The sequence below is a fragment of the Populus nigra genome, chromosome 16 (genome assembly GCF_951802175.1).
Source record: "Populus nigra chromosome 16, ddPopNigr1.1, whole genome shotgun sequence".
Classification (NCBI taxonomy): Eukaryota; Viridiplantae; Streptophyta; class Magnoliopsida; order Malpighiales; family Salicaceae; genus Populus; species Populus nigra.
In genome coordinates, this window is record NC_084867.1 from 13438819 (window position 1) to 13461147 (window position 22329).

The 22329-nt window shown below is 31.4% G+C and overlaps 2 protein-coding genes and 1 pseudogene across 5 annotated transcripts; 1 reads left to right on the forward strand and 2 right to left on the reverse strand.

Annotated features, from left to right (window-relative positions):
* Window positions 1-4142: 4142 nt before the first annotated feature.
* LOC133675373 (protein RMD5 homolog) lies at window positions 4143-9654 on the reverse strand (annotated as a pseudogene).
* LOC133675156 (UMP-CMP kinase) lies at window positions 9266-12380 on the reverse strand. 4 transcript variants are annotated; one of them, XR_009835352.1, is made up of 10 exons: window positions 11995-12380; window positions 11818-11874; window positions 11517-11574; window positions 11218-11335; window positions 10964-11120; window positions 10554-10634; window positions 10371-10478; window positions 10108-10171; window positions 9644-9740; window positions 9266-9573 (listed from the first exon to the last, which is right to left on the reverse strand). XR_009835352.1 is itself a non-coding variant. In XM_062096446.1 (9 exons), the coding sequence occupies exons 1-9, from the start codon at window positions 12058-12060 to the stop codon at window positions 9730-9732; spliced, it is 720 nt and encodes a 239-aa protein (XP_061952430.1). In that variant the 5' UTR covers window positions 12061-12380; the 3' UTR covers window positions 9266-9729. The 4 variants fall into 4 exon arrangements, 2 of the variants coding, with proteins under 2 accessions (XP_061952430.1, XP_061952429.1); XR_009835351.1 differs by having other exon boundaries at window positions 9644-10171; XM_062096446.1 differs by having other exon boundaries at window positions 9266-9740.
* A 6800-nt stretch (window positions 12381-19180) lies between these two features.
* LOC133675630 (MYB-like transcription factor ODO1) lies at window positions 19181-21825 on the forward strand. The gene is made up of 2 exons (XM_062097060.1): window positions 19181-19512; window positions 20677-21825. Exons 1-2 carry the CDS (start codon window positions 19250-19252, stop codon window positions 21236-21238), a joined length of 825 nt encoding a protein of 274 aa, XP_061953044.1. The 5' UTR covers window positions 19181-19249; the 3' UTR covers window positions 21239-21825.
* Window positions 21826-22329: the final 504 nt, after the last annotated feature.

Sequence of the window (22329 nt, forward strand, 5' to 3'; positions counted from 1 at the left end):
GATAGAATATCGTCTGTAATTCTATTGGTGAATTAACAGTAAAATAACATTAATTTGCAGTATTTTTTTCCTAACTTCTCTAGAATATACTATATATAACAAAAAAATACATCATTTATAATTTTATCAGTGAATTAATAATATATTTTTAAATAAAAAATATTTTCCACCACAGTAATAAATCTATCAGTCTACAAAAACTTGTCTGCAACTAACAATTAATTTAGCTTCCTCCCAAAAACTTGAAAAAGAAGAGAAAACGAAAAGAAGAAGAAGAAATAGTCAATGAGCACTAAACACATGCAAGGTTGAAGTATCAAAATATGCTCCTTCCAAATCACCCATCAAGTGGGAAATTTTTAAGGTATAGCAAACCAAAATGAAGAAATTAGTTCTTTTTTCAATCGTTAATCCCATACTTCTTCATGTACCAAGGATTTATAAAAAATAAAATTAAAAGATTTAATTAAAAAATAGCATATTTTGATATTAATATTATAAATTGAATAACATTTTAGGATTCCGTTTTACTGTCATAAAAGAGATGAGTATCATATTTATATTTAGTGATTTAAAATAAAATAAATAAATAGTTAAATAGAAAAAGAAATTGGATTTCTTTTTATATTGGCTCTTACATATGCTGGACAATTAAAAAAAAAAACCTTGTTGCTAAAACCAGATGTTTTGCTGCCATCACAAGTGAGAAATTTAATATTGATATTGGATAAGGATGTTCTTATATATGTACTCCGAATATTCATCTTACCTTTAACATTTATATTTTTAAAGTTTAATTATATCCATCCTTCTTTTTTTTTTTTTTTGGAAGAAGTGGGACTAATTAGAAGGTAGTCAAGAGAAAGATAAGAAGAAAAAAATTACAAAAACAAAAAGTACAAAAAAAAAACCAACATATACAGATCAGAAAAAGGATATCAGAACTGAAGGAGTTGATGTGCCTCGCTTAAAACCTTGATTTGGTGTTGTTAGATCAATCTATAATACCTTCTGGTCCCATAATTAAATTAGTGTCAATAATCGTAAAGAACTTATTTGTAGACTTGAGTCAATTCGAGAGACGATATAGAATCAATATGAAGCTATCTTTGAAGGTCGTAGTTCCATCATTGAAGATAACCTTGTTCCTCATAAGCCATTTACTCCAGCACACAACAAAAAAACATAGACCAAGCCTTACGCTGGAACTTTTCAAACACTAGTTGGGCCACTGATGTAATAGATCATCCACACAGCAAGGAAGACAACCACTAATACTCCATCAATTCAAAAATTTCATCAATAATTTCCACACTGGTCTACAATGAAGGAGAAGATGATTTGAAGTCTTAATCTTATTTTCACAAAAAATACAAACAGCTGGATCAACTGGGATTATATTATGGCAAAATTAAGAATTTCTTAGTACATAATCTATTATGGCAAAAGTAAGAATTTCTTAGTACATAATCTATTCTGAATAGCTAGCCAAAAGAAAGATTGAACCTTAGAATGGACCCTTTTTAGCCGGATCGAAGCCTTAAAAATCCTAGACCCTGGATTTACAATTTTGTTAATAAGTAAAAAACAAGTTTTAATTGTTATTGCCTTTAACCTAGAGCTTTCTAGATATGAGAGAAGGTAGACGATTTGTTTAGTTTCGAAGAGGAACAATTGTCTCCTCTAAGATAGCTCCCATTTCCATTCTTCTTGCTCCCAATTTCCCATATTAGCAATTGTGACATTTGATTTAGTGGAGAGAATATAGAATCGTGGGTAAGTAACTTTTAAGGGAGAGTTATTGAGCCAAACATCATACTAGAATCGAGTTAGAGTGTCATTCCCACTACAAATTTATAGTTATTGGCTAACACTGAAGAAATAGAGTCTACTGAAGTTATAAGGGATGTGATGTCCCTTCAGCTTCTACTAAAAATAAAAAAACCATTCTCAAACACTAGTTTGAATTTGTTAAATATTATCATCTTTAATAACTCATTACCAGGAAGAGAAAGTTTCTAAATCCATTTGAAAAGTATTGTTTTATTTTTGGCTTTCCATGACCCAATCTCAAGGCTACCCCTATCAATTATTCATTTGGCTATTTAATTGAAAAGCATTGTTTTATAATTATATTTATCCTTCTATCTCATTTTGAAATATACCAACCTTTTAAATGATTTTTTAAAATATTTTAATCATTTTATTAACATTCATCACCAAAGTTTGTTAATTTGATTCAAGGGCATTGATTAATCAAGTATTGACCAATCAAATTCACATATGTGGTCTTCCATGCCCAAGATTGTTTTTAAGAACAATGAAAAAAAAAGTATCCCGCCACTTAAAAAAATTGAAAAGTATAAAAAAAACACACTTTAATCTAACATAATTTAACTCAACTTCATTCTCTCTATAAAAATAGATGGGTAGGATATGTACATCCACTTATCAACCAAACTAAATTTTCAAAAGTTTTGAAGATCATTATTTAAAATACAATATTTACATAATTGGATAAACAAAATTACAAGTCGATGCTGTAGATTTCAGTACTGTTATATAAATAAATACTTTTTCATAAGATATTGAAGTTGCAAAAATTATACTATAAGAATACAAATTTAATTCAATTAAGATGCCTTTTGTAGATTATTTATCAAAATGGCTTGCAATATAACCAGTAAATATGAATCACGATTTTTTGTGGATTTGACATGTACGTCAGCCAAAAATAGCTGACGTACGTACGTATTGAATTAAATTGCTGTGATTATTATTATTATTATTATTATTTGGTTCGACTGTGTGCTGTGATTATCATGACATAAGTGTATATTTCATTGAAATTAAATTACATTAATGGATCTTTCTTCAGACTTTGTGAGATCTTAATTAGGTCACTAATTGGTCTAGATTCCCCTCAATTACCAATTTGAATGTCAATCAATATTTTTTTTTTTTCAAATGGTTTAAGGATGTATTTTTTATATTGATTTCTTGCATTTAAATAAATAAATTCTTTTGTGAATTATGATTTCAAGCTTGAAATAAAGAATGAGACTGGAACTAATGTTTTTAACTATCAAAGCAACCTTTTGTAATGAATACAAGTTTAAACACTTCTTTGACCATTTTTTTTGTAGACTTTAGGGATGGGATTAAAAACTTAATAACACTAAAAGCATGTTTGTTATTAGTTGATTTTTAAAGTATTTTTTTTGTTTGAAAATATATTGAAATTAATAATATTTATATTTTATTTTTTAAAATTTATTTTTGATATCAGCATATAATATAAAAATATTAAAATAAAATAAATAAATAAATAAATAAATAGATCAATTTTTTTAAAATAATTATCAAACCTAAAAACAAACCAGTTTTAAACCCTCAAAAGAAAACATAAAAACAAATAGTTTTTAAACTCTTAAAAGAGTTAATTGAGGTGGGATAAAAAAAACTTTGAGGATTGAGATTTTTTCTTTCTTTCTTTGAAGTACCATTCATTCTTTATTTCTTCCGCATAATCAGATCTTAATTATAAACATAAATTAATTAGTTTTTGAATTATATTTAAATTAAAACTTGATTTAAGATTTAAAGGATCTCATTTATCATATGATTTTTTCACACTTTTCAAATATTTTTAATACTTCATCCATCAACTACCTTTCAATATTCTTATTACTTCATTCATTAACACTCTTAACATTTAATTTTAGCATTTTATAAGCTTGTGATTCACGGACGAAATAAATAAACAACACTTACTTATAAATACTACATAGCAACCTCTCAAAGACAAGACAACAACATTTGATCAGCCACAAAATAACAATTCAATAAAGCCAGCTGCCATATCAGTGTAGGAATTGTCGATTGCTTCTCATTAATTTGAAGATGAGCTTGCTTGCCCTTGGCTTCTTTTGCAACTGTTGCTGTCCTCACATGTACTTCTGGGCCTGATGACAATTTTTTTTTGTAAATAATTTTCGTGTTCATAATCCTTCATTCGAGACTAAATTACAAATTAATTAGCCTTAATATTCAGGATTATTATATAAGAAACTTTTTGGATATAACAGTTCATCAGAAATGAAGTGTTTGCATACATTAATTGTTCAAAAAAAAAAAAAAAACTAGTAAGGAAGTTTATTAAGAAGAGCCAAAGCATTGCTAGTCAGCATGGCAATATTCACTATAGTCTTCCTGATCTTTCTCATCATCACTTCATCACTTATCTTCCTCTCAGCAATTCCATCTGTGCAGGTAGTTTCATCCGTTAAAGCAGCACTCATCCATGTTTTTATGTTAGAAATCTGAAATTGAATATGATCATCAGAACCATTTAGGCTGCCTAAAGCCTTCAAAGACTGCTTCAACATATCGATGGAGTCTCCCATTTCATCAATGCAATCTTTAATAATACCAGCTTCAGTCATGCTTAAGTTCCCTCCCTTTGATAAACTTGTTACTAGTTTTGATGTGTTGCTTGCAGCTTTGAGGGTCACAGTGAGCGCTTTGGTGCTTAGTTTGAGGCCATTGGTTTTGATGGTGGAGGTGTAAGAAGAGAGGGACTCGAAGCAAAGTTGTGGATATAAGGTAGAATTGCAAGCTTTTTTCAGGTAATTTGTGTAGGTTTCGCTAGAATTCTTGGTGGTGGTGGCATCTGCTAAGGATATGCATAGAAGAAAAGCAAGAAGCAATGCTAAAGCATTACTTGGAATGAATATTTTAGCTTCCATGATCTCTCTTTATCAATTTCTCTTGATCTCTCACTCTATTTTGCATTGAAAGGTGTGAGAATACCCCAATTTATAGGAAAAATCTGTCGTGGATGCATGCAAGTGAGGCTTTAGCATATATTTAAAATAATTCAACAAATCAGAAGGTGATGGCACATGCATGTCCATGCAGCTGTAGCATATATATTTAAAATAATTCAACGAATCAGAATGAGATGGCATAAAGATATGGTGGCTGTAAGCCATGAGATACGAGATGTCACATGCATGAATGTAATGCCCTCAGCGGGAAGATCTAGAAAATGAGATGCTTTTCCGAGTTTTTCATTTACTGACTGTATTTCCAGCTTATCATTCTATAAAATAATTATATTTTAAAATTTTTATTCTATAAATTACTATATTTTAAAAAATCATTTATACACAGCATAATAATATTGTTCTTCAAATAAAACCTTTTCAGCTGGTCTTTTTATACATGAGTTGTTCTATCATGAGTTTCACCACCGTAATTTTTAATAATAGTATGTAATTTATAGCTTATTAACACAACCATGAAGGATATTTATTTTTTCAGAAAAAGCTACTGCATTAATAAAATACCACTGAATATTTTTTAGTTCACAGAATATGAACCCCCCTTGCTCCATCAACTACAGATTGTGATAGATATAGCTACTTATATGAGAATGTGCTCTCTCAGAGGCTCTCAAACATCAGACCAGTAACTCAAAGAAAACAAAAGATCAGGTGCACAATCTTTATCAAATACAGGTCCAAAGCCTTCAACTTCCACACAATTAGGAAGAGCCATGATCTGTTCCAATAATCTTCTTTGCGCAATTTTCAGTTCTTTCTGAACTTCGGATATGGAAAGCTTTGGTTACGGAGCCTTTTTTGCTGACAGCAGCCAAGTTAAACGGTGCTCAAATATATAGTCAACTTTATAGCCTTATTTTGGGCAGAATTATGGTGATAAACACCAACCAACGATCAAGCGGTTCCAAATTGACATAACGATACTTTTATATACTAAAATTTATCATAGAATTATGAAGATTGAAGTAAAAAGAACACGTAAAACTTAATTGTATACCAGATTTGATAAAGTTTAAACTTGAACATGGATAATGAAAGAAATGTATAAAAATTCTACAAAGTATAAGATTCTTTTTAAAAAAAATAAGCGAGTAATTATCTTGAATACAGTGAGTGAGTAATTACTAGAAGTTATCTTGAATAAGGTTAATGGGTAATTATTTGAAATTATCTTAAATTTTTTTATTTAAAAAAGACAAAACAATCAAAATCAACATAACTCAACAAAATAACAATAATTACAACAACAACAATAACTATATTGCAGTTCAATCAAGTTCACAAGATTTTCAAAACTTATGTATTAAATAAGCTTGTAATAATAGGATGATAATCAATAGCTAATATCTTGCGGGCAGTAACTTTATAGACATAAAATATTAAGTAATTTTGCAGTTTCAATTATATAAATCAAAAATATTGGAAAAAAAGTTCTATCATCTAGAAGTTTCAATTCGTGTATGCAATCTGAAATACTTAATAAATTTAAATATATTTTTTTATTCTAATTTATTAAGTTTATTTTACAATTTAAGTTGTTTTAATTATTCTATAAGTAAATTCAAAGTAATTAACCTGAAACTCTAATTTTAAATTGGAAAGTCTTTTTAATTAATACGAACACAAAACAATCTACATCAAAAAGATACTAAAACCAAAAAAGCAAACACAAGCCCTTCGATACAGGACATACAAAGATGGAATGGAACTGGAATTCCCTATCTGACTCCACTGGTAATGGCAGACGGCAGCTGTTTCATTGACTGCCACTCCTGTTTCTTCCCTCCTATCACAGTCATATACTTCAAATTAAAGAGGTGGAAGATCCTCCCGACATTCCAATTAGTGGGTAGTGGTAAATCAGAATGTGAGGGTGATGAAGCCTTCCAGACCACAGGAAACATGCCATAAGCTTCTGGATTTCAGAAAAATGTTTGCACCAAAAGGAGAAATATGAGTTCTAACAGTTATTGAGAGGGCTTTTCTTCTACTTCCACCATGCAGTATTTCCACAAACTGCACAAAATGAAGTTTTAACAGAAGGGTGGCCCGATTTCTTTGAGCTTATTGGAATGGGAAGCGACCAGTTTAGTGCGGGCTTTAGATTTCTGTTCTTCATAGTTTCACGTATCAGATACAAATTTATAAAAAAATAGATTTCATAGCAGCAGTATAGGTTCTGTTACCCTGGCCTCATTTATAAAGCAATCGCCAATCACCAGCATCAAACATGCCTTGCCAGCAGAAATGGCCTGCACTTATCTGGCTAACAGTGCGAGCATCAAAAGCCTTTGATATATCTGGGTTGAAAGATTTCTCAAGCTGCTTTGGTTACTTGCTCAGGGCTATATATATTCTGGGGTTTTAGAACCAGACATCTTTTGCTTCTTTGTAACACAATCAAAGGCATCCTTAATGGGATTCGAATCCATTTTCACTTGCACTGGCAAAGAACTCCATCACCATGGCAACACAAAGCAATATAAAATTAAAATCCCTTGCAAATTAGTATCCTACATGGTCCTTAAACTTTGCTTAAATCGAATGAAGCAGTGGTCCAATGATTTTGACTTCTTCAAACTGATTTTGCTACTTAATTTGAGTTGAATGACATTCATGTTGGGGATACCGGCTTCTCCATGCGCGAACCGGTGGTGTTCTGATAGTTGCTCATAGGAGGCCAAGCACACTGAGACACAATATTTAACGTGGTTCGGCAAAACCGCCTATATCCACGGGAGAAGTCAATATTATTAGAGATGGATAGAGAAAGGGTTACAACACACATGAAGAAGGAGGCTCACTTCACTCAAACTCAACTCTCATTGCTCTTACACACTGCTGCACAAGGCAACAGGGTTGCTGTACTTGACAGCCCCTCACTTTCTCTCTTGGTCTCTCACATTTTGCACTCTCTCACATTTTGCTCTCTCATGTATACTTCTATTTATAGGCATGAATGGTGTCACAGCTCCAGCTCTTCTTCAACGAAGGTGGCTGCCAACTCCATCTCTTTTTTAACAATGGTGACTGCCAAAGTTAATGGTTGGTGCCGTCCATTTGTTGTACATTAATGGCAACCAACCCAACAATTCATATATCCAATACAAATTTTAAAGTGATCCAATATTTGCTACTTAATTTGAGGCAACTCCAAGGGATTGGTTGCTTAGATTGTTAATGCAGTAGTGTTACCTTATCTTGAGTTCAACTTGAAGTTATAAACTCTTTGCTTATGTAAAGGGATAAGGTATTTATGAGCTACAAGCCTGTTAACTGTTTTTTTCTTAGTGATTGTGCTGCATTTGTGCGTGATAATTAAACAATTATTGAATTCCTTAGCTTTCAAATGGAGAATTTACCCTTGATCTCAACATTGAGTTTCCAATCATTGGACCCCTGCTTCATTTGATGGACCACTTCTTCCTTTCTGATTTCAACAATTCTGATTTTGACTTTGTTTCTTATGATGATGAGTTGATTTGTAGAGAGTTTTTGGTTGATGAGAATTTGAGTGTGGAGCAGATGATTTTGGAAAAGGAAAGGTAGTCCTATGTTGGTTTTGGGAGGAAACGTTTCTGTTTCTGGTTTAGGTTTTGCTCTGTTAGGTTTCATGCCTGGTAGGAGTAGAATGAACACAGTTTCGGGAGATGGGGTTGAGCGGTCAGCTGTAGGACTTGTTGCTGGACAGTGTAGATTGATTAAAGGTGAGAAAAAAAACTGAAAAATTGATTAAACCGACATAATAATAAAAAAATAAGCCAGCAGTCTTGATGCACTTCCGGGAGGAGAGCTAGTTTGCAGTGAAAGGAACGTTGAGATTTAGAGATAATCAAATGTTCACTACCGAAGACCACTTATCGGACGGTTTCATTGCAGCATGGGATGCAAACTCGGTACAATTAAAAACAAAGGAGGCCCAATACTAAGGAGGTTTTGCACACACCATCTCGAAGACCTTCCAGCAGAGGCTTCCCCTTTTAATTTTTATGGTGGTGTTGCTGATGAAGATTAAACCAGTTTTTTTTCCTGGGTTTCCCTTTCAATTAACCAAACTAAAATTGATTAGGTTAAACCAGTTTCAATTCACTTTCGGTTTTAATTTTTTTTTTAAAAAATTAATTTAGTTATTTTTTTAAATAAAAACCAAATCAAACCAAAAATACTCATCCCCGGCAGATTTGCCGCTAAAACCCGCAGTGAAGGAGAAAAGCACCTTCCTTTTCTCTTAACAAAACATGCAGCGAGTAATCAATGCAAATAACGCAGCACCTTCTCAAGTTTTGGCACTTGTTACTACAAATTGCAATGCGCTTCCCTTGATTCAGCCCCCATGGATTCCCCTAGGATGATTTTTTTTTTGGCAATAAAACGATATATCTTACATTCAACCACAATTAAATAACATACAAGAAGTCTGAAGTAAAATACTAGATGCCTTTCTACTCATTAGCTGTGAAAAATAAGATCATATAATTTGGAACATTCCATTCAGAAACTTTATAATAAGAAAAGAGAGCATCTAGAAGCATACAACTTTGTATAAAGCTGATTTTGTTTTCTGTTGATCATTCAAATATTGGAGTTTACCTGCACCCTCTTTATTCCACTTATTGAAACAGGTTGGCTTCAAGGGTTTCTTGCACCTTGAACAATGTACACGCACCCGTGAAACCACTAGACACTGAAAAGAAGCTTAATCCTCGAGGCTGAGAAATGTTTGTCACTGTGGAGTTCAAATAATCATTTGGCTGATAATTTCACTCCTTTGAGAAAACTGAGGTTTGCCAACTTACTTAAGAGTCATTGCAGTCCAAAAGGTTGCAAGTCCAACTAAATACTGGAACCTTTTGATGCTCAGCCTTGACTGACAATTTTCAGTTCATTTTCCAGCTGCAGAAAGATTAACTCCATCATTGACATACACTAATGCTTTGACTAACATACAGGATAGGCAGAATTTTCCATGGATGTAAATGCCTTGAGGTTTTTACATACCTTTTCAGCTTCACAGAATCTGTGTTAGAATCAAAAGCATAGAGGAATTGATAACCTAATATCTCATATTAGTGTTTAAAAGTGTGGAGCAAAAGACTTGCAGTGTTTCCTCCAGTAAAAATCAGATTCAAAGTAATCCTATATTACAGTCAACATTGAGAAAGCTAATATAAATGTGGCCATTAATATAGAGCAGATAGGATTTGAAAGTAATCACGGAATGGCAAGGCATGTTAAAATGCGAAATAATGAGACATCATACCACAAGCAGAAAAAATAGGGCGGACTTTTTCAAAAATCTCATCTTCTGTTCCCACTGCATTGATCTGCACACATTTATATTTACCACTATAAGTCTCAGAGTTCATTTACTTCATATGTAACCGGAAACAGAAGTGAACTGCTATTTAACATAAATCATGACAAATATGCATAAAGAATCTAACAGAAATGCAAGCTTGAAGGATAGAAACAAGATAGTTATAGACACCGAGTTATAAGGTAGTTAAGTTTCCAGATACTTACCTTACAAAGTTTCCCTCTCTTGGAGTAGTAGTCAATAACAGGAAGATTTAGGATTTCAAACACTTTAAGACGTTTCTTGACTGTATCTATGTTGTCATCAACTCGGCCCTGCAATGAAACAATATACTTCAACAATGGCTCTTACATATTTGAATGGGGAAAAACTATATAATGTATATGCACCTGATTGCGGTTTAGCACTCGTTTTACCATCTCTTCTTCAGGACAGTCAAAGAAAAGCACAACATTTGGTTCAAGCCCAATCTGCATCAATACCATCATGATTATACGCTCCACAGCCAGCACAAAAATCATTTGACTCAATGAAAATCATCCATTGACCAAATCAAGCTTCAAATTCCAATCAGTTTGATTTCTCCACTGTTTTCCTTTCATTATCACACTGCTCAGTTTCCTTTAACATTTATATGATAGTCTGCTAAACCATTACTCTACCTGGTGAGCTTTAACGTAACTGGAGATCATAATCAAATTGATAGGAAAACTAACCAGATCCTTTGAATATCAGTGCAAACATCAGGATGAGAAACTACATCTTTCATGAAAGTTGTGAAAAAAAAGAGGAAACTCACTAATTGTTCAAATGCTATTCGATTCTCCTCAGTTCGTGGGAAACCATCAATGAGAAATTTCTTGTTGTCACTTGATTCCATCTCTTGCTGGATCAGTCTGACAGTCACTTCTGAAGGAACAATCCTGCCTTCTTTAATTGTGTTAAGCATCTGGGACCTGGAAATTTGATTTCCTTCATCAGTGGAAATGTATTTAATTTCAGAATGTGCTAATAAAAGATTCTCAACAACTCTGTTTCACTTAAAATTATTACCAATGTTCACTGTTAGACTCTATTTCTCTCCTTAACAACTCTCCTGCACTCAGATGTTTGAATCCAAATGTTTCAACAATCTTTTGGCATTGTGTGCCTTTTCCACTACCAGGACCACCTGAAAGTTAAGGAATTAATTTAATTTTCATGCATAACTATTAGAAGAAAGGGAGGAAATCAGATATGAACAATTCACCAACAACTAATTAACAAAAAGGGCAAAGTAAAAAAACAGGCACGTGCGCGCGCGCACAAACACAACAACTAGTATTATAAATGCAAGATTCTTAATTACCTACCTAGGACAAAAGTAATAAATGGGTTTCTCTCTTTGAACGAAGTAGTTCCATCTTTTACCTTCAGCATGCGAATAAGCAACAATTAGGAAGCAAATTATTCCCAACATAAAGTCATGAACAAATCAAACACTGTAGATAAGCAATAGCAATTGACAAAATTGCCCATCACTATTAGACAAGGATAATCACAAGTTAAAAACAACAAAAATCTTTCACAATTCATGTAAACACAAACTGCCTAAAAATCTGATGCATCATTAGCTCAGTTACAAGGAAACCAAACAAGATATGAGAGCAATACCATAGTCAGTGTCTCCGTACTAAATGAGGATCTCCATATATTGAAGCCAGAAGCTGCCTGTAAGAAACCCAACAAAGAAAGCAGAGAGCAAGACAAAACAAAACGAGACAAAAATGAGTATTGCTAGATTTATAAAGATGATATCTTTTTTGTCAATTCAAGAAGTGGGTTTGGCACCTGATCAAGTGAGGTTGGTTTTGAGGTGGAGATCACTGGAGAAAGTGAAGTCACGCGCCGCCACATGTCTCTTTGTTTCCTTCAATCTCTAGCTCTGGTTGAAGCGTTTTTGTTTGGTTTCATTGCGGTATATCGTCGAATAAGTAACGCGCAATTGTTAATGCTCAAGGCAAAGACAGACTGGTCGCGGGGTTTTCGGTCTGGCAACTTGCGGTTGGTTGGGTCCAAGTTACGATATAAGCTTACTAGGATTCTAATCAGAAAGATAATAATGTGCTAATCGTGTACAAGTAACCCATGGCAAATTGGTCTAATTAAGCAAGCTAATTGAATTTGGCACTTGGAATGAGTCTGATTAATTGGAGCGTCTGGTTCAAATTCCTCACCGAATAATTAAAAAAAATTGTCCTTTGAGGAATATATAATGTTTTGAATTAAACGAAATTATGAAAAAAATAATTAATTCTTTAATTTCAGAAAAGGTCAGCAATAAATCCCACCTGCCATTTTGAAAGATGGACTGGCCTGCATTAATTAAAAAGAAATGGATTGAAATTTGATACCGAAACCCTCTGATTTAATTAAATATCTGGCCAAGATTTTTTGAGGAGGCTCATGGATTGGATAGAATCATCCACCGATCTGTAAGAACGCCGAACACGTAGCGTAGGTTTATTATTTTCATTAATTGGTCTCACACAGTACAACTCCTTGAATCATTCAGCCGAAAATAAGCTATTGTGTTTTTAAAATGTGTTTAAATTTTTTTTATTTTTTATTTTTTTATTTTAAATTAATATGTTTTTAGTATTTTTTAATCATTTTGATGCACTGATATTAAAAATAATTTTTTAAAAATAAAAAGTATTATTTTAATACATTTCTAAATGAAAAATACTTTAAAAAACAATCATAACCATACTTCTAAACAAGTTTATAACTAATGAATCGGCTTTGTTATTTATCAATTCAAGATTCTATTAGACTATTAGGATAGGGTTTATAATTAAGATTTAGAGTTGAAAAAATTATTTTGATATTTTAAAAAAAATAATCTTGAAATCATAATATTTTAAATTAATCTGAATTAATCTATTTAATTTATAACTTAAATTGGATTATGCATCAAGCTGAATTTAATAATTTTTTTAAAAAATAAGATTTGGTAATGTCGATGTTTATTGTTTAGGATTTAAGGATACTGGTTTAGTTTATTTTGTAAAATTACTTGATATGATCTTAAATTATTAGTTTTTCGTAAATTAAATCATCTGAATTTGATGATACTCGTGTAGTGATTAATGGTAAAAAAATCAAGAAAGGGAGAGCGTTTTCCCTCAGGCTGTCTGTCTGTAATAGGCCCAAGACCCAATGGCCCAGAAGTCCATAAGGCTCCATATGGATTGGACTCTCAATTCTCAAAGGTCAGACATGAGAATTTGTTGAGCAAATTTCCCATGTCCGTACTGGTCCTTTGCCCATTTTACTGGTTAAGGCCTGAAGGCAGACTGGGCTGCCTTGCCAATTTACCATTGGAGGCCCAATCTCGGTGATAGCAAGCCCATAGTTATTAAACCCAATCTACAGGTTCATCCAATTACAAGTCACAGATAAGATAAAGTGGGTTAAGTTGAATTAGTCAAGAAAAAGTTTTAAAAAAAATAACAACTTTGTTTTTGTTTTTGTTTTGAGAAAAATTAAAAAAGATATTAACTTTAATTTTCACATGTGTTGATTTTTCAGATTAATATGTTCAAACAGGGCAATTTGTCGACTCAATTTAAGAAATATTCAATCAAGTCTTGAATAGAACTAAATCACATTTAATAATTACATTTAATAGGGTTGGCACTGTATTTTAAAAGTGTTTTTGAAAAAAATTTAAAAAAATTATTTTTTATTTTTTTTAAAATTAATATATTTTTAATATTTTAAAATTATTTTAATGTGTTGATGTTAAAAATAATTTTTTTTAAAAAAATATTATTTTAATATATTTAAAAATAAAAAATATTTCAAAAAACACTAACTATTACATTCCCGAACACCCGAGCCTAAATAAAACGTGAAATTTCGTATACCATTATTGTCTATAATGAAGTAAGATTGCTGAACTTACATTAGACATTCCATTAGTTGATTTAACCATCCAATCCTAACCAAATCACAAAGTCAAAAAAGAATCAACCACTTTTGATCACACAATCAATCAATTCATATTCATTTGAGCCCAAAAAAAAAAACTACACATTTTACCAATTATTCCAAGGTTAATCATTGAGACCTTTTTCTTTACTTTTTTTTTATTATTTTTTTTGGGTTGGTTGGTTCAGCATCTTTTTCCCTTGATTCAGCATTAAAATTTATTATCTCTAGCAGTAGGTCCACGGCATTTTAGCACGAGGGAGGCTAACCTCTGCCCATACAAGAAATTATGGATTGCATGGAGAAAATTTTAAAGGTGTTGCCAACATAACACTCAAAAGGATACGACAACTCTACTTTTTATTTCTTCCACAGTTTAACCAGCGGAGACATCCCATAAAACCTTGATTGCATATGTGTGAGCTTCCACAAGTTGAAAGGATAATAATTATTTATTATTATTATTTTTAATCTTTGTTCTTGTTCGTTGTAATGGATAGTTAGTTTCTTTTGTGACGATTTCAATACCCTAACATTACATCATTAATCACTAAGATTAAATATTTAATATAACCCATGGGGGATATAGGAGGTGAGAATTAAGAAACATCTGTTCAATGGAATCTTAAGTTTTGGTATGATCATGTTCAGCTTCTCTTCGTATTGATTAAAAACCATGGGGAAAAACCAAGAACCAGAGCGAATTCTTGCCTGGAATCTGCAGCAGCAGCAGCAACGCTGCCTAACAATGTTTTAAATATTTATGAGTAGCTAGGTTCTGAACAATGCATATCTTGATAAATAAAATAAGACATACGAAGTTAATTTATCAATTATATATGGCGGATGGCATCTGCTCAGCTATTTCTTTATTTCTAGCATATATTAAGAAGATCATATATAGGTGTATATCCACCAGACCAGACCCTTAATTATAATTTCTCTCTTCTCGTTGGCATGCACGTTTTAGAAATAAATAAATGGTAAGCATGTTCATGCATGTATACACCTTAATCATATTCTTAAACTCTATTAAAAAACACTTTATATATATATATATCCCTCGTTTCTAGCTCGCATAATTATAAGAATTTTTTTGTGAAATAATAATATAATAAATAGTTTTTTTTTTATTTTAGCTGTCTAATTAATCACATTGACTCATTAGATGGATTACATGATGTGTAATAAAAACCCAAGTTCAAGATATAGTATGAACACATCAATGGAGCTATTTGATAAAAAGAAGAAGAGAGAGAGAATAATTTGTGATCCAATCGTTGCATTTTAAAAGCGTTATTTCTTATAAGCTAAGCAAGCCAACACCAACTGAAATCAGGTATATCTATGTACAAATTAGACCAAAATATATATGATGCTCAACATTTCTCTTTATTTTACCTTTTTTATTTAGTTTAAAAATCTTAATGCCACTTGAATTCTATTAACCATGTAACTTTCAATAAAGAATTATTTCTTATTTCTTATAACAATTTTAAAATTAATTATTCAAAACCTTTTCAGTTTGGAGTATTTTATAAAGTTTAAGATTGTAATTTTTAAAGCTTTAAATTAAAACTCTAGTTCTATCTTTCGATATATATACTCTACATCAATATGTAGCAGAGTAAATTAGCTTATTAAATGAACATAAATATTGGCAACATCATGCAGTAAATAAGTGGAGGTCATTTAGGATAGTATAAGAGTTCTATAGATAGCACGTGAAACTTCATCATAAAAGGTTGGTTAGATCAACTATTAAAAGGAGACGCAAATAAGAATCATGACGAGAAGATGGAATTGTTGGGAGACTTGAGCGTGTTTCTTAGTGTGATTATGTTGCTTTTTAAAGTATTTTTTGTGCCGAAATACATTAAAATAATATTTTTTTATTTTTAAAAATGATTTTTGAGATCAGTATATCAAAACGATCCAAAACATATAAAAAATTAATTTTTAATAAAAAAAATTAAATTTTAGTGGAACGCAGTTTACACCACGTTTCTAAACATATTTTATCTCAGAGAAGATCAAAATCAACATTTTCACAAAAGCATTCTTAATTTTAATGAATATTTTTTTTTATGAGATATCTCAAAATGAAAAAAAAAATTACTGTATGGTAGTTACCAAATGACAGAAACAATACGTAAACTTGCTTTTGATGTTGAATATTTGTGTACAATATTCTATAAGATGGAGTTCATGCCTGTAATTTCAAGCGTTATTTCTTAATTCAATTTATGATGTTGAATTTGATAGAAGTTTGACTATTGCATTTTGTCAATGGTTTCAAGTAAGCTAACTACAATTAATGTTCAATTTCAAATGCATATTCCTTTGAAATGGAAGAATTCGATTTTTTATCATGAATTCAAGCATAATTTTTTATCGTATGAGGAGTGTAATGTGAAACATGTATTAAAAACCCAAGACGTGTCGAGTGAACTTTCTAACAAAAATTAAAAAAACAAACAACTTTTGACCTGACCTTTCTAAATTATTTTTCTATAAAGATATAGTTTTAATTATCTAGTTTATTTTTTAAAATAATTTTAAAATTAATTATTCGAAACTTTTCAATTCAAAACTTTCTCCATAGTTCAGGACTAAATATAATTTTAAGACACTAGAAACTCTAGTTTTCTTTAATTTAAGATTGTAATTTTTAAGCTTGAGAAATCCAATGTGTTTAGAATTATAACAGTAATGATTGTTGAAATTATTTTTTATTTAGAAAAATATTAAAATAAAAAAAATTATTTTTAACTTAAACGATTTAAAAACATAAAAAAAATTTTAAAATTTAATAATATATAATTTGTAACTCATTCCTAAACACAACCTAAAATCTTTCACTACACAGTACACAATACGCAAATTCATACCTTGGTTTATTCATAGTCTTGTACCAGCAGCAGTCTAGTACTGTGCCCCCCTTGAACAGGATTCCGATCCTGTTTGGTGCCGGAAAACTTGAAGCCGGCCCTCCCAAGTCCTAACCTCACAACCGTGAGCAAAACGTGCTAGTGGCGTTGCTGTCATTTGGTAGCCCTGGGCAAAATGTGCCTGCGCTGTTGCTGTCATTTGACAACCATGGGTTGGTGCTATTACTTTGTTGAGTACACATTGTGCTATGGGGAATACAGCTCTGTTGAATTGCGATGACGACAGGGATGATGCAATGCTCAAATCATAAATAAGGACGTTGAGAGGTGGTGTAAGAAAATGGGAAAGGCAAAAATTTGAATGCCAATGTGTCGACTTCTTATTGGCCCATCTAGTTGGGTCCCGTCACAATCATGGACCCTACTACCATTGGAGCTAAACCATGGGAGCATATCAAGTTTTAGGTCCCGGGCTCCTTTCATAAAACTTATGGTGGGTCCATTATCTTCCATCCTCCATGCATTTATTAGGCAAGTGAGTCTCACGCTATAATCAAATGCTGATCTTTCCCATATCTAAGGTAAGGTTGCACATATTTATTAAACCCGGTTTCGTGTGCTGATCTAGTTCTTGACTTGGAATTATCCTGGTTAGATCTTGTAGACTCCATAGGTTAATCTAGAATACGGTGGACTTGCTCACAACATAATTTGGACCACCATGTATTAAGACACCATTTATGTTTGGATTTGTATTTAAAAGTATGTTTAAATTTAAAAAATATTAAATTAATAATTTTTTAGTATTTTTCAATGATTTTAATGTATTAATATCAAAAATAAAAATAATTATAAAAATATTAATTTTAATAAATTTTTAAACAAACAATATTAAACACCATTTTATAATTGATGCCGCTACATGATATTGATATGATAAATTAAAAGAATATGTTTTTCTTTTTAAAATCAAATTTTATAACCTTTTTTAAAACATTTATTTTTTTAATTTGATAACAATCATGAAGAGTTGAATTGTCAGGAATTCTAATATTTTAGTATAAATAATATATTTTAAAATGAATTAAAAAAGATGAATTTAATCTAGATATACAAGAGTTTATAAAAAAATCTTAATAATAATAAAAATAATAACGAAGATAATGATGCATGTATTAAATACAATAGTCTATTTTTTTTTAACTTATCTTCATAAAATCTTGAATAACGAGCTTTAGAATGCTTCATATAAAAATATGTGATATTTCATCTTTTTAATATTTTTTTTCCTTCATGATTGATGACATGGTTTTGATTATGAAGGTCAAATCCTCGTTAGTCATATTAGAAAAAATAAATAAACAATATATTGATTTTTATGTGCTTGTTAGGATGTAACTTCACGCAAAAAGCTCTAGCCAATAATATTTTCCTGCTCTCCTTACTCAGAATATAAAATATTCATCTTTCAAATTTTTGTTTTGACCCAATTCTGAATGTCCAAGTGTTTACACTTCATCTTCGACAATGAAGAAATAACTACTATATATATAATAATTAAAAACTATATATTTTACAAGTGAATTGTTTCTGGGTGATGATTATATTAGATTTGTGACTCATATTAGTCTTCTATTAAAAGAAAAGATTCTGTAAGTCGAGAAAAATATAGTCATTGAAAAAATCAAACTCATTATTTAAAATGTCTTCCATGCATGTCTTTGACATGATATAGTTATTACTAATGTGCTATGCCATCCTTATGTTCAACTCGGTTCAATAGGTAACTCTGGAGTTAATTAACTTATCATTTAACTCGGATTCGTTATTTCATATATTTATTTATATTTTACTTAAATCCTTACTTGATTTTTTTAAAAAAATTAAAATAAATTTGTTTAAATTTTTTAAAATAAATTAACCCAATCAACTCACAATCCTAATCTTGCAATCTGGTCAACTCTCATTTCAAGTTAATATCATGTTTAATAAGTATGGAATGTTAAAAAAAGAAGAAGTTAGTTGACTTTCATACAAAGTAAGTGTGACTCACATACACAACAAGCGTGTGGACATGTTCAACTCCAAATTAACATTTTGATTTCTCCTGAAGCAAGGGAAATCACAAGTATATAAAGGTGGTGCGTGGAGCTTGGCTCTCCAGTAGTATTTTTTTTTCGGAAGTGATCATATAGCAACTAGTGACTTGAACTATAGTGATGGGTAGACAACCTTGTTGCGACAAACTTGGTGTGAAGAAGGGGCCTTGGACAGCTGAGGAAGACAAGAAGTTGGTCAGTTTTATTCTCTCACACGGCCAATGTTGTTGGCGTGCTGTACCAAAGCTCGCCGGACTCCGCCGATGTGGCAAGAGCTGCCGTCTTCGCTGGACTAATTACCTCCGGCCTGACTTGAAGAGAGGCCTTCTTAATGAGGATGAGGAAAAACTTGTCATTGATCTCCATGCCCGCCTTGGCAATAGGTAACTATATATTATCTAGCTATCATCAAGCCATTTCATTGTTATATACTTCATGTCTCATTTTTTATTACCTTTCCATTACCATTAACTTTTCATGGTTGGTGGAGCATATATGCTTGGGGAGGATCATTTTCTGCATCTAAGAAATTTCAACATCAAAAACTCTCTCTCTATTATAGCTGTCATAGTTTTCAACATTTTAGTTTAAATATTGCGTCCAACCAAGCATGTTTAACTTCTTTTTTACACTATGCTTCTTGTTTCTTTCCCATTCATTTTACAATTCACATGATTAAAATGACTTAATTTTGATGTTTTTTCTATATATATATACATACAACAAGATGAAATCACAATTTTGTAAGACATATTTCAAGTTCAAAGACCATCAAAATTTAAACTTGGTGTGTTCATAGCAAGATACAATCTAAGAATATAGCTATATAAGCAAAGAAGTTACAAATAAAAACTTTATTAACACAAATAACATTAGACCAAATGATTTTATAAGTAGTAGTTACATCTCTTTGGTGTTTTTCATCTGAAAATAACATTAAATTAATGTTTTTTAAGTAATTTTTGATGGTTTTGATACTAATATAATAAATAAATAAATAATCTAAAAAAATATATAAAAAAAAATATACAATAACAATAATAATAATAAAGCTTTTTAACTCTTTTTTTTCTTTTTTATTTATGATGCAAGCTATTATTAAACAAGTATACTAAGTATGTAATGATTAGGTATTTAACACAATTTATTAATTTATTTTAAGAAGAAAGGCCTAATATTCAAAAGTGCTAGGCAGAGTTACTTTTTAGAGCATTCATCTTGCATCATCACATGCCAAGGTGGGATGTGATAAGTTGAGGAGTAGTCGTCGATCGTCTCCCATGGACATTGCTTTTGCTTCTTCTAATTAATGCCTAGAATCGTCTTGGCCTGTAGAAAATTAGGGTTTCTAAGTGGTGACGCACAGTTTAAATCTTTAACTTTATGAGTGCACAAAGTGCGTGAATTAACTAACATTTTAATCATAAATAAAAGATTTCCATTTAATACTATTAACTAATATTTAGCTCATACCAATATTATGAAAGTTGAGATTAAATAGAATGAAAGCTCCTTGTCTTTTTGCTGACACTTTTCATTTGCTTTAGGTGGTCCAAAATCGCTGCAAGATTGCCGGGAAGAACAGATAATGAGATCAAGAATCATTGGAATACTCACATTAAGAAAAAGCTTATTAAGATGGGAATTGATCCTGTTACACATGGGTCTCTCATTAAACAAGTGAGCCCACAAGAAAGTACAGTATCTTGTCACACTAATTATGATCAACCCATTATTAATGCTGATAATCAGCAGGTTCTTCCCAAAATTTGCGCCCATGCCTCCTCTCGTACTGATAATTCAAGCACTACGACTACACCGACAGAAAATTCCTCAGTGGATGAATACGTAGGGTCATCAGAACCTAATAATGACACTGATCCAACAATGAGTTTCATATGGTCAGAGGCATTTCTTGATGACTCATCTTGGAACTTCCAAGCCACGAGAGAAGATTATAGTGAATTTGGGGTATCTAACTCTTCATCAGATCAGGATAGTAACTCTACATGGTTTTTAGACTGCAAGGATCTTGGAGATGAATTCTTTGGGCTTAGTTGCTTCAGTGACATGGACTTGAGTATCCTAGACATGGGTGGCAAGCATTAAAATGCACTGCCTCGTACGTAGAGTGATCACAAGGTATCTCTAAGTAACAAGAATGGAAGCACAAGGATTATTGAAGGCTCAAGCTTCCTGAATTTTAGTTTCTATATAGTCTTGCACTTAGTTTTTTTTTTTTTTCCCATCCCACCATTCAAATATTGGAAAAGAACAAGGGAAAGGAAGATATTGAAAGTGTTTAATAATGATTTTCCTTTCGTTTATCCAAATATTCCAATAAGAGTTTCAAAACCCTTATAACATTAGAGAAAACTCCCAAAATTTCGGTTACCTAGTTCCTTTAGAGGAAGGACGACGTTGATGGATTGGTGCTGTGTCATGTAGCCCAATATTACACTAGAATACTTGTGGCTACAACTTTTACCATGAATGGTTGTATTTTAAGACAACATTATGTGTACTAAATCTAGCATGTAATAGCTGACTGATTGGAGCCAGAAACTTCATGGCTACCACTTGTAATTGCATATGATAAAAGAGATAGATGGGTGGTTGAAGAAGGAACACTCTTTATATGTGATAATACAAATATGGGGAAGCCTCGTCTTCATCCCTAACATTTTACGTACCAATTCTCGATTTCTTTAAAAAAACAATTGATTTTTTCATTTTATATGATTCATCCAAATCCTATTTGATATAATTAGACAAGTTTGCGCCCCTGTCAAGGAAAACTTAGTATTTTTATCATGTATTTCAGCTATAGAGAGGCATAATATTATAATTTGTTAGAGAATAATATAAATTATATTTTAGGGTCTCACCTAACAGCTTAAACTATTGGATTGAGATGATTCTTTAATATGGTATCAAAACTTTGATGACTAAACGGTCACGAGTTCGAATCTCACTATCCCTATTTATTTAATAAAAAATAAGCACAATGTAATATTGGTCTGTGCAAGTTTCAAGTCCAAATGGCTTTCATTTAAGGGGGGTGTGTTAGAGAATAATATAAATCATATCTTGGGGTCTCACCTAATAGCTTAAGATATTAAATTGAAATGATTCTTTGACAATAATTACTAATGAAATTAATAAAATTAACTATAGTTCGAATCAAAATTGAGAATCAA

Excerpts from the sequence above, each read along its gene's own strand:
- LOC133675156 (XM_062096445.1), bottom strand. The coding sequence starts at position 12,060 with ATGTGGCGGCGCGTGACTTCACTTTCTCCAGTGATCTCCACCTCAAAA. Across the intron at positions 11,336-11,516 it reads ATTTATTACTTTTGTCCTAG|GTGGTCCTGGTAGTGGAAAA; the intron begins GTAGGTAATTAA and ends CTTAACTTTCAG. Across the intron at positions 10,172-10,370 it reads AGAGAGGGAAACTTTGTAAG|ATCAATGCAGTGGGAACAGA; the intron begins GTAAGTATCTGG and ends AAATGTGTGCAG.
- LOC133675630 (XM_062097060.1), top strand. The coding sequence starts at position 19,250 with ATGGGTAGACAACCTTGTTGCGACAAACTTGGTGTGAAGAAGGGGCCT. Across the intron at positions 19,513-20,676 it reads CATGCCCGCCTTGGCAATAG|GTGGTCCAAAATCGCTGCAA; the intron begins GTAACTATATAT and ends CATTTGCTTTAG.